The 12,566-nt window shown below is 45.5% G+C and overlaps 1 protein-coding gene across 1 annotated transcript in view; it reads right to left on the reverse strand.

Annotated features, from left to right (window-relative positions):
* Positions 1-12,566, reverse strand: part of INVS (inversin) — a 209,086-nt gene that overhangs the window by 180,537 nt on the left and 15,983 nt on the right. Inside the window, exon 3 of the mRNA XM_084620833.1 lies at positions 733-899. Within this exon, the coding sequence (XP_084476959.1) occupies positions 733-899 (167 nt within the window). The remainder of the gene's footprint in view (positions 1-732; positions 900-12,566) is intronic.

Below are 12,566 nucleotides of genomic sequence, written 5' to 3' on the forward strand. Positions count from 1 at the left end.
TAATTGAAATCAATATATTTGAAATGTAGAAAAACATCCAAAAATATTTAATAAATTTCAATTGGTATTCTATTGTTTAAAGTGTGATGAAAAGTGCGATTAATCACAATTAATTTTTTTAATAACGATTTTTTTTTAGTTAATTGCATGAGTTAACTGCAATTAATCGATAGCCTTAATAAATAGGAAACAAACTGATATAACTGAAGAAGGCACAACAGATATGTAATGAATTTCCTAATACAGTACCTAAATTTCACTTCACGTACTTTAGCTTTTAAGAAATTCTCAGAGTTGCTGCTGGCACTGATAGATAGTTAAGGCACAGTCCTGCAGCCATTCAAGTCAATGACAATACTCCAATATGTATCACTGAATGTAGGAGCAAGCTTACAGAGTCAGAACTTCATTGTTCTGAAATGGACAAGAATTGCTTTCGCTAGAAGGGAACAGTTATTAGAGCAAAGGGCCACTAGACTAGTGGCAAATGAAGTCAACCCTATGTTTAAATCACAAAAAATAGAGAGAATAAAGAGATTAACTGTTGCACAAGCCAAATTCCTAGTAACATTTTCCAAAATACTAACATTTATAGCATGATGGCCTAGAGAACAGTAGAGTCCTTTGAAAATACTGGGTATCATTTACTTAGTTATTTAAGAGTTTCTTAAACTGAATGCCAGTGGCAACATTAGCAGCGCATTAGGTATTAGAGCATTTTTATTGGATTACCTTTTGTGCAGCAAGGTGGAGAGCAGTTCTCTGGCTATGATCAGCTTTATTAATACCTACTCCTGCCTTCAGCAAGGCCTCAGCACAATCTAACCTGTCAGCCAACACACAGTACATGAGTGGAGTCCTCCCAAACTGGTCTTCTTTATTTTTCAGCTCAGGGTTTCCTATAATTATACAAAAGATGATTACTAAAGTTTGCATCACTAAAGCTTAATTAAAGGTAAAATGTAACTATCCATTTGAGAAAGCATGTAATCTGTACAGACAAAACAATCTTTAGTCATAAGTTGCTGCCTCAACAGTAAGTGTTTTAATAGGTTAAAGAGGTACTCACAATTATGAAGGCTACTATAAAAACAGATCAGACCCTACTTTTTTTATCCCATCCCATAATAAGGAACAGAAGGAGAAACTGAATGAAACTGGATTTTAACATCAATATTGTCATCTATTTCACTGCTCCTCATTTTAGCATAAACAATCAGCTAACATGCTTATCCATCTCTTTTGGATGCAAATACTGGCACAGGATGAGTGAGTCAGCTGGTTGCTGCCAAGAGATGTTGGGATGGGAAACTTGAAGTTCAAGCCCTTCTAAAAAATTCAGATCGCTTCCTTTCCACCCACAATAGGGAGGGAATGAAGATGCATCCTCACAGTGCCAAAAGTCTTAACTGCTTCCTGGGTGTCAAAAACAGAAACCAACCCCCTCCTTCCTGGGTATCAAATGCCCCAAGTATCCTTTACTAAGCTGTCTAAATTGAGCTCCCACCTGACAACTTCTACAATGTAGTTCTGTATCATCAGTATAAAAATCTGCAACACATTAGAAATAGAACATTTGGGAGCAGGATAAAATAAATCATATTTAATATAAAAATAAACCCCCATGGAATACTATACTGATTATATCATGCAATTTCATAACTCCCCCTGTGCTCAGAGCCACAATCCACTGAAAGTTAATATGGCCATGCAGGGGATTCCTTCCTCCCCCTTAATCATTTGTGCAGCTGCCTGGCAGAAGAACATAACTAGCCCATAATACATATTCAGTCATTCTTGTTTCAGTTTGCAGCATCCTGGGACTACCAATCCCAAACATTCAAAAAACATGAATTGGCCCCCCCAATATAATAGAATTAGTTTTAAAACCATGATATATTTCTATAAAAAAATAAACGATTGGTTATTTTTATTTGCCCTCTGGTTTCTAAGACTTTAAGATTCACGTTTTCAAGTTTTCTCTGCAATCACGAGGGCTAGAAACTTATTTTTTGTAAATGAAAACTAAGATGCTAATATAATCACGACTCCAGAAGCTGGGGCTTTAAGAAAAGAATTAAACCCCATCAGACTCTAGACCAGGGGTGGACAAACCTTGGCTCAGGAGCCGCATGTGGCTCTTTTACAGTTGAAGTGCGGCTCACAGAGCCTGCTACGCCCCCACTTTCCCCCAATTCTCCACCTAACAGACTGGAGCGGGGAGCTAGAGGCTTCTGCCCTGCAGCTGGGTGGTGGAGCTAGAGGCTTCTGCCAGAGCTTGCTGAGAGTGGGGGGATAATTTAAAGGTTTGGCTCCCTCCATCAAGAGCTTGAGTCTTGTTCCCCCCAGGCATGCTCCCCCTTACCCTCAGCAGCCCCTCCCTGCAGCTCCCAGGTGTTAGCTCTGCACAGAGGGGCAGCAGCAAACAGCCGGGAGCTGCAGGGAAGGGCTGAAGCTTTCGCTCCACAGGGAGAAGCAGCAGCAAAAGCAGCAGCTCTCCCTATAGCTCCCAGCCCTTTGCTGATGCCTCTCCCCAGGGCTGAATGCAGTCACCAGCTTGCTGGCTCCAGTAGCTGCTGTGCAGGGAGGGGGCTCTGTGGCACCATGTGACTAAAAGCAGGGCCAGCAAACTCTAGGAAAAATCTGGGGGATGTGGGAGAGGGGGGTATGCGACCCCAAATGCTCCCCCAAGCGTTGCCTCTGACTTCTGCCTAGCAGGGACCTGTTGGGGCTCGAAGCTTCAGCAGGAGAGGGGCTGAAACCCTGAGCTCTCAAACTTTTGAAGATTGTCATATATGGCTTTAGCCACCTCTACTGTAGACAAAATTGCAACAACTGCCACAATGCTTCCAGTCTTCATATTTTACAATTTGTCTTATCACTGCTGTTAGACAGACATAACTATTGGGTATACTGGCAAGGTCCAATGAGAAGGCCCTGACATGCTACTGGATAGAGGTACATAGAGTCTTGATGGCATTTTGAAACTTTCTTTGGGAAAGAACAGACATTGTAGTGTACCTGTAAACACATCCATACACTTTCCACCCCTAGAGATTCTTGTACAAGTCATACACCAGCCTCTCTAGGTCTCTTCTTAACTGTGCCAAGGACAGGGGTTTTCCCCCCATCATGTCTTCAAGTTAGGAATATCCACATGGCTGCCATAGGGACAACTTCTCCCAGCCAGTCCCGCTCTTCCAAATTTAGGAAGTAGCTGGTTGGAACCACAAAGCACTAGCTCAATCCCTCACCTCTGAAAGGAGGGGAATACCAGACCACCCCGGTTATGGAAATCTACCCTTGGACACTAAAGCCAGGGTCAACAGCATGGGCTTCTTTATGAGTCCCATCCAGCTTGCTCTAGACCCCTTCCCTCACTCTCATTGGTCCCATCATCTGTCTCCTAGGTATTTTTTAAAGGCAAACCTGGAATGGAGTGCTAGGAAGATTCCCCTCACAAATCAAACAGCCTATTCACCTGGTACATATTGTGAAAGGGTATACCAGACCCTCTGAGGCCCCCTGACACACCCCAGAAAAGGGCAGTGGAGAGGGTCCTTCAAGCTGCCTAGAGTGGCAGTGTGGGACACAGCCAAACAGAGCCCAAGAGGTCAGTATAAGAAGAGATGCAAGGCCAGAGTAAGGCCAGTTCCTTGCTGGAGATGGAGGAGCATGGATGGTGTGTGGCTGGCTGAGGGAGCTGCAGGAAGCCGGAGAGGGATAGGGAATGGGAACAAGCGCTGGTTGCTGGGCCTCCAGTAGGACAAGGCCCTGAGGTAAGGCTGAAGATGGCACAGGGCTGTGGGGAAGCGGCCCAGGGAATTAAAGCAGCAGCATGACTTAGATAAAAGGACACAGTAGGTAGTTTCTATCTACAGGGTTGCTGGGCTGGTACCTGGAGTAGTGGATGGGGCCAGATCTCTCCCTTCCCCCTCATTAGCCACTGGGGGAAGTGGCCTGGACATTGAAGCACCCCAGAGGGGGAACTGAATTATAGTGGCTCAACTGGAGAGCTGCAGCCAGAAAGGCCCTAAAAGTCTGAAGACATAGTCTCCAGGGAGGGAGCCCTGGGGCACCGTTCTATCCCAGAGCAGAGACAACTTAAGGGAGATGTTACGGAGAGCACTGAGAGAGACTACTGTTGGACTTGTACCCTGGCAGGGGTTTTGCTTGTCTCTCAGAGACAGACTGTGTGTGACTTGGCCAGAGGACTGAGTCACAAAGACCCACCACAGACAGAGTGAGTGTGCAGGAGCCTGCACTCAGCCAAGTGGGTGCTTGTGAGAGGTGAGTGCGCCCTGTTACATGTATAAAAATTAAACTTCTTTTTGAATCCCCCTCTTTTTCTCCCTTCAGGGCAACCAAGCACAATGTCAGACTTTGTACAGGCATGATTCAGCACTATACCAAAAGATTATTTATTGCTCCATTTAGTCCATTGCCTCACCCTTGTGCTCTACTTTATCACCTACTGAGAACATATGATTTGATATGAAGTAGTTATTTACAGACTCAAAGTAATGGTAACTAACCAGAGTACTTAGTTAACTCCTGGTATTTACCTTGTTTGTGATAGACAAGAGACCACAAAATGCAATGCCATCTGCTGTGGAATTACCTCCTGCAGTTCTCTGTCCTCTCTATTCTTGGACACTCTGTCAGAGTTTCCAGTAAGTCTGAGAGCCTCCTAATTAGAGCTGGAAAACTAACTGATTTTTCGGTTCACTGGCAGGTTTAAAAAAAAGATGGGGGTGGAGGGGAAATTCGGTTCAACCTGAACCAAAAAGAGAGGTTACCTACCTAGTACAATAACTGGAATTCTTCAAGATGTTGTCTCTCTATGGGTGCTCCACATCAGGTGGTGTGCATACCCATGCAGTCTTGATTGGAGATCTTTGTGAGTAGCAGCCACACCTGTGCCCTACACAGCCTTGTACTCCAGTACAAGGGTGCATAGAGAGTGATGGACCCACTGCAGTTCCAGTTCCTTCTCAACCATGAAGACCAGAGACAAGGACTCCAAAGGAGAGGGGAAGTGGATCAACCACAGAGGCAAAACAGCTACTCTAGCAACTATACAAGCTAAAAGAAAAGGAGTACTTGTGGCACCTTAGAGACTAACCAATTTATTAGAGCATAAGCTTTCGTGAGCTACAGCTCACTTCATCAGATGCATATCGTGGAAACTGCAGCAGACTTTATATATACAGAGAGAATATGAACCAATACCTCCTCCCACCCCACTGTCCTGCAAGCTAAGTAACCTCTCCTTCTTCTTTGAGTTATTGTCCCAATGGGTGCTCCCTATAAGATTCCCAAACAGTACCCTCAATTACAGAGAAGGATATTGAGAAGATAGATTCAGTAGAGCATAGAACAGCTTCACCAAAGGCCACATCAGCCTTAGTCCATACATGATAGTGTAGTGCTGGGAAAATGTGTGCAAAGAGCTGGAAATGAAGTCCTGGACATGGGTGCCCCAACCTAGAAGGTAGGTCTCTGTGGTGGTAATCTTTGTAGGAGAAGGATGTGAAAAGGGAACTCCCACACAGTACTTTCAATGATCTTTCCACTGGTTTAGGGAGCAGAGAACCCTCCAAGGTACTGCCACCAGTTTGAGCGTTTGTGCTTGCTAGGGGATGTAGAAAGAACTGAGCCAGCCTTGCATGTAGTGTTACTGATGTACAGGCTCCCACGTGGTCTAGCAGCAAAAGGTCAGCTCTTGCCGTTGGTTGAGGATTCTGTTGTAGTGTGGAAATAAGGCTGGACACTATAGCAAATTCATCCATGGACAGGTACGCTCTGGCAGACATGGAGTCCAGTATGGCTCGGATGAAGTCTATTAGTTGTAGAGGAGTGAGCAGACTTTTCTCACATTGTGTCAGGGGCCCAGAGAGTAGAAGAGGAATAAGTGCCTTATTTGCTTCCAAATGCACCTCAAGAAAGAAGCAATCCTTGAGGAGCCAGTCATCAAGATGGGGGAAGAAAATTATTCCCATCTGACAAAGATTGGCTGCAATGGCTGATAGGACCTTTGTGAAGACACTTGGGGCAGCTGAAAAGCCAAAGGGCAGGACATGGTACTAATAATGGTCCTTGCCAATGATGAATCATAGGAAGCACCTGGGGGAAGTTCCATGAAAGTACGCATCCTGGAGGCAGAGGCAATGAACCACTCACCCGGACCCAAATATGGAATTATCAGTACCATGGTTACCATCCTAAACTGCTCAGTGAGGACAAAGGTGTTTAAAGCCTTGAGATCAAAAATCGGCCTCTACCTTTTTTTTTCTTGGGAACCCAGAAGTACCTGGAGTAGAATCGTTTCCTGATGGAAATCCATTGGAATGGGTTTGATCACCCCAGAAGCAGAAGAGCTTGTATCATCTGTCATAGGAGACCCTTGTGAGAAGACTCCCTGAAAAAAGGATGGGGATGGTATGGGAAGGAGGGATGGAGCTGAACTGGACAGCCCAATGAAACTCTCTCTTGGATTCATCTCTCTGAGATAATGAGCTCCCAGGAAGTACAAAATGAGAGGAAGTCCTCATAAAGGAGTGGGCTGGTACAGCAAAGGATCCAGAAAAGGGATGATTCACAATGCTCAACCGATAGGTCAAAACAATTGCTTAGAGGAAGTTGCCTACTGAGATCATACTGTAAAGGATGGCCCCTGATTAGGAAATCTGGACCTCTTTCTGGAGGTTTGGCAGTGGACTGGGAGAGGCAATTGAGCTATCTGTGGCTTACAGTATTTATTCTTTGTCACAGGTGTATAGATGCCAAGGGATCACAAAGTTGCCCTGGAATCTTTGAATGAGTGGAGGGATCCATCTATGGCATCAATGAAAGGCTTAGGCCCTTAAAACGGAAGGTCCTCCAGAGTATTCTGTCCTTCCAGGGGAGGACAAAGGATTGCAACCATGATACTTGATGCATGACTACGGTAGTGGCCAGAGAGTGCAAAGCTTTGTCCACTGCATCAAGTGAAACCTGAAGGGAAATCTTAGCAATCACCTGGCCTTCTGTGATCAGAGCTTGAAACTGCTTCCTCTGGTTTTGAAGCAAATGATCAATAAAATGAGAATTTGGAGCAATTTGTGGAGTTATATTTTCCTGTCAAGTCCTGTCAAGACATGACCACTCTGAATTGCACGGCAGCTAAATAGCAGCTTTTATGGCTGGGAAGGTCCCAGTGCTTAAGCTCTTGGTTGGAGGGTGTTGATCTAGACCAATATTTATTTTATTGACAGCACTGATGATCAAAGAGTTAGAGGTAAGGTGGGAGAAAAGTTACTCTGAACCCTTGGGCAGTGCATACTAATTTTTATCACCCTATTGACAAGTAGGTAGAATGGTTGCTGGTGTTTGCAACACTGTGCAGGCTTGCAATAAGCAGTCACTGACTAACAATCTTGCCCTGAGAAGAGGACTAGAAGATGTCCAGAAAGGAGTGCTGAAATTCTTGTATTTCCTCCCAATGGACGTACAAGGCTTCTGCAATCCTTTTTATAGGATCATAGAATATCAGGGTTGGAAGGGACCTCAGGAGGTCATCTAGTCCGACCCCCTGCTCAAAGCAGGACCAATCCCCAATTTTTGCCCCAGATCCCTAAATGGCCCCCTCAAGGATTGAACTCACAACCCTGGGTTTAGCAGGCCAATGCTCAAACCACTGAGCTATCCCTCCCACCTAGATTTGAGGTCCTGAAAGGTCTTGCAATATCTGAGTAGGAAGGCGGAGGGGGAGGAAGGGGGGGCACCATAACTGCTTCATCTGCTGAGGAGGAAGATTTATTGGATAGTGGTGTCTCTTCTATGCCTCACTCTTACTCTTGTGAACGCTCACCCTGAGGAAGAGGGTCCCGAGGTTCAGTGGCTGCTGGTTTTGACATGTCCACTTACAGACATCAGAGTCCAAGGAAGTGTCCTCTCTTGTGTCTATTGGGAGGCGTTACAGGTGTCCATATCAAAGACTAAGGAAGGAGTTGTAACTGCATTGATATTGGAGGCAGAGTCTTCATGAGATCATGTGGTAGCACTGGAAGACAGGCCAGATCCAGAGGGACTGTCAGTACTGGCAAGAAAACCTTTTGAGTATCCCTTGACAGAGGGGATTTGGGTTCTTCCAGAAAACAAAGATCCTCATTGAAGAGGAAGCTGGGCAGTACCAGTGAGTTTGGGAGTGACCATGTCAAGTAGTACTGGGGACTGTACTGATGGATGATATGGGCACTCCTTACCATGACTTGATGAGGACTGTACTGAGGATGATTTTGATGGAGTCGTTGCTTGTTGAGGAGTCCTTGAGTTTAGAAGGCTCCACTTCCAGTACCGCTGCAGGTGCTGCTTAGGGTTGCTTGCTCTCAGTATTGGAAGTCTTTTGGGGTAGTCTCAGTACCAGAGGACATACCCATACTGTACAGAGACATAAGGTCTCCTTGTTCCCTGACTTTAAAGTGATTTTTTTTTCCTCTCCCTTCTCTTGTGCACTCTCTGGGGAACAGGTCTCTGGTGTGGGTCCCTCTCCATCTCTCCTGTCTGGGAGACCCAAGTTTCAAATCCCTGCTCCATTGACTATTTATATATAGTTGAACAGGAGAGACTGAGCTACACCACACCAGAATATCTTACAACCCAGTCCAGGGGTCGGCAACCTTTCAGAAGTGGCATGCCGAGCCTTCATTTATTCACTTTAATTTAAGGTTTTGCATGCCAGTAATACATTCTAACATTTTTTAGAAGGTGTCTCTCTATAAGTCTATATAACTAAACTATCATCATATGTAAACAAGGTTTTCAAAATGTTTAAGAAGCTTCATTTAAAATTAAATTAAAATGCTGATCTTATGCCGCCAGCCCGCTCACAGCCTGGGGTTCCATTCACCTAGGCCGGCAGCAGGCTGAGCAGGGCCTGCGGCCAGGACCCCAGCTGGCAAGGGGCCGGCAGCCAGAACCCCAGACTGGCAGCGGGCTGAGCGGGGCCAGCGGCCAGTACCCCAGATCGGAAGTGGACTGAGCAGCTCAGCCTGCTGCCACTCAGCCTGCTGCCAGTCTGGGGTTCTGTCCACCAGCTCTTGCCAGCCAGGGTCCCAGCTGCTGGCCCCACTCAGCCCTGCCCACATAGAGTGGGTACCTACCTTCTCCCTGGTTCTAGCCCATTCTCTTCCTCTCTCTCTGCACTGAGCTGAGGGTGGGGGTGCACTGAGCACAGGGCTGGGGGGTGAAGGAGCAGGCTGGGGGTTGGGGTGCAGGGTCTGGCCAGGAGCTAGAATGGGGGAGGGGGCTCACGGTTGGGGCAGGAGTGCTTACCTGGGCAGCTCCCATTTGGTGTGAGGGGTGCAGGAGCTCCAATTTGGTGCTCAGGGTGCAGGTGGGAATGTGGGGCATGCAGTTGTCAGGGCAGGGTGCAGGTGGGGGGGCTGGGTATGTGGTGGGGGTGTAGGGGTCAGGGCAGAGGGCTGGGGGTGTGGGCTAGGGTCACGGAGGTGCTCCCAGCTCCCTGCCTAGAGCGGCTCACGGCAGCGGGCTGGAGGAGATAAACCCAGATTTCACCCCCCTTCCCCAAGGCCCCGTCCCCACCTCATCTCTGCCTCCTCCCCGGAGCAGCCGCTCTGCTTCTCCCCCTCCCTCACAAGGGCCATCAGCTGATCGGGGGCAGGGAGAGGAGGAGGGGCAGGAACTCGGCATGCTGGGGGAAGAGGCGGGGGAGGGGGAATTTGCCTGCACTGCATCAGCAACTGGCAGGACCAAGCTTCTTCACCCTGCGCCGGCAGGGGGTGGAGAAGAGCGGGCTGGGGCGGGCAGGATTTTTAATGGCACGCTGCTGCCTGCCGGGGTCCTGACCCCCGCCCCGCTCAGCCCGGTGCCAGCCTGGGTTCAGCAGAGGGCTGAGCGGGGCCGGTGGCTGGGACTTGGCAGGCAGCAGCATGCCATTAAAAATTGGCACACATGCCATAGGTTGCCAACCCCTGGCCCAGTGGTTAAAGCAGTGTCCCATGTTAGAGACCCAGATCTAATCTCTGTTCCATATGAGACACAGGAAGGAACTGAACAGGGTCTCCCACATCCCATGTGAATGCCCTAACACTTAAGGACAACTGGAGGGCTGAAATCTCAAGAGAACATTTTGTCTAAGGCTATGTCTACATTAGCACTTTTGTCAGGAAAAATTTTGTTGGCCAGGGGTGTGGAGAAAAAACAACAAACACACTTCTGACCGACATAAGTTTCAACGACAGAAGCGCCAGTTTGGACAGCATTATGTTGGTGGGAGACGCTCTCCTGCCTATATAGCTACCACCACTCATTGGGGGTGGATTAATTATGCCGACGGAAGAGCTTCCTGCCATCAGCATAGAGTGGCTACACAGGAGATTTACAGCAGCGCAGCTGCAACAGTACAGCTGTGCCACGGTAAGGTCTCTAAACTTGCATGCAATATAGGTGTAGCCTGGGATGCTGCATGATTAAGCAAGAGGCCATGAGTCCAAATTCTAGTGTAGACATAGCCTAAATTTTTCAGCAGGGAAGGGGCTTGGAGAGTGGAAAATTCCTAAAGGCAGAACAAAGAAACCACGGTGTTGATGACAAGCTTTAAAGCCACAAAGGCTTGGTGAACAGAGAGAGACAGAATATTTTGGTCAGGCAAGAGGGGCATGCTTTCATAGTGGAGGAGGTACCACCCCATTTTGTAAATGGCACCTAAATTAAAATTGTCAAACTATGTGGTAAATTTGTGTCAACATCGCAAATAGTTTCAGGTTGACCAAAACTATACTCTTTCAGCAAATAAACTATTAATCCAGAACATTTTGTCCAGCTCTACTTCTGATCAAACTACTTCTGGCATTGGTCAAGCTAGCCATTCATCCATTCAGGAAGCTGAAATTAGCAAGGGGAGCTCTCTTCAACTGAGAAGCTAAGTTTAATATAAACAACTTAGATTTTTTTTTTTTGTAATGTTGAGTCTGTCTGTAACCTTCCCTAGACACCTACCTATAATCTTGCTGCATCGGCCTAGTATGATGCTGATGACTACGCTCAATGCCCACAAAAAACTCACCCTTGGCCTTGTCTCATCCATCCCTGAAATAAGAGGGCTGATGCACAAAACAGTTCTTTCTGATTTTGGTTGGATTGGAATGTCCATAATTGTCTTTTGTGTGGTATGTCAGCCAACAGCATGAAGTACAGATGCACAAAAATAATTAATTAAAAATAGAACCTTGCTAATTTACACTAATGACTGAGAGAACTGTTGCAATTTACTGAATTTTGAAAATTAGACTAAGCAGGCAATATAAAAGCAAGAATAATGCACTGCAAAAAGTACTTTGGTCCTTTAATTTTAGAAGTGTAGTTTAGTTTTAAAAATAGGAGATTTTTTAATACCCTAATATTCTACAGAATTTTTTTGCAAAATGAAATTAAGTCAAAACAAGATTTCACTGCAACACTTTGCTATTAAGGGGTACCTTTTTAGCCCTGGCCTATACTTGTGTACATGCAATTCTTCATCTGTACAAACACAGGCCCCAAACGCCTGGGTGAGAATTCTGCCCTGAATTGTGTTCTTGAAAAGTGCAGAGAAACTGATGTTTTGTGTGCATTTTATTTATTTAGATGTAAATAATAAGACACCAACAAGAGTTCTAGGTGCCTTAACACTTAATTTTATAGCATACTACATCTAACAGCATGAAAAGAGGTTATTAGCGAGGTTCTATTATAAATTATTTTTAAATGTTAGGATTAGTGCTACTCAAAGGGGTGTTTTTTTGTTTAAATTAAGCCCTAGTTATACATGTAGCTGGTCTTTGATAAAGAAAATAAACTAGAATCTTAACAGTTACCATCCACATTAGTTACATACACTACACAGGTGTTTTAAAAAAGTAATGAATTCTAATTGTTTTAGGTGATACACTTTCCAATTTTAGGGAAGCCAACAAATATATATGTTCTTTAATGTGTAAAGTAAATTAGAATGCCATCTTATTTTCCTCATGGCTTCTAGGCTTACAATGTTTGTTCATTGCTGCTCAAAGTGATAAGTTGTAGTGTTCAGTAGCAGTATTAGAAAGCAATAAGTAGAAATGGGTATTGTCACTTGTTCACCTAATTATTTTATGCGGTCATTAATCTGGGACTTCATTCAGGATGTAATAGATATGCTAATGATAAACAATGGGAACCAAAACTGAAGGTGCAGTTCTTCCTTGGCTCTTAAAAGCTTTTCTTAAGTTCTCACTTCATAGTTTTACATGAATTTCATCACACACTGGGTATAGTTTGTAAAAGAAATGTTCTTCTCTCTCAAAAAGACTATGGAGCTGGAAGCCAGGAGGCAGAGCTGAAGCAACAGAACCTTGATGACCTGGACAAATGGAGGCCTCTTGAAAAAGAGAAGAGGGTCAGGTCACATCCATGGGACTGAAGACAGCAGAAATAAGGGTGTGCCTGATCAGTGGCTAGCTGACAAACAGATGTGTGTATGATGGACCCCATCACCCTGCCTGGAGCCTGAGTCATCATGGACACTAAAGGTTGTTCTGAGATTC

This window comes from Lepidochelys olivacea, assembly GCF_965140295.1.
Source record: "Lepidochelys olivacea isolate rLepOli2 genome assembly, chromosome: 2".
Lineage (NCBI taxonomy): Eukaryota > Metazoa > Chordata > Testudines > Cheloniidae > Lepidochelys > Lepidochelys olivacea.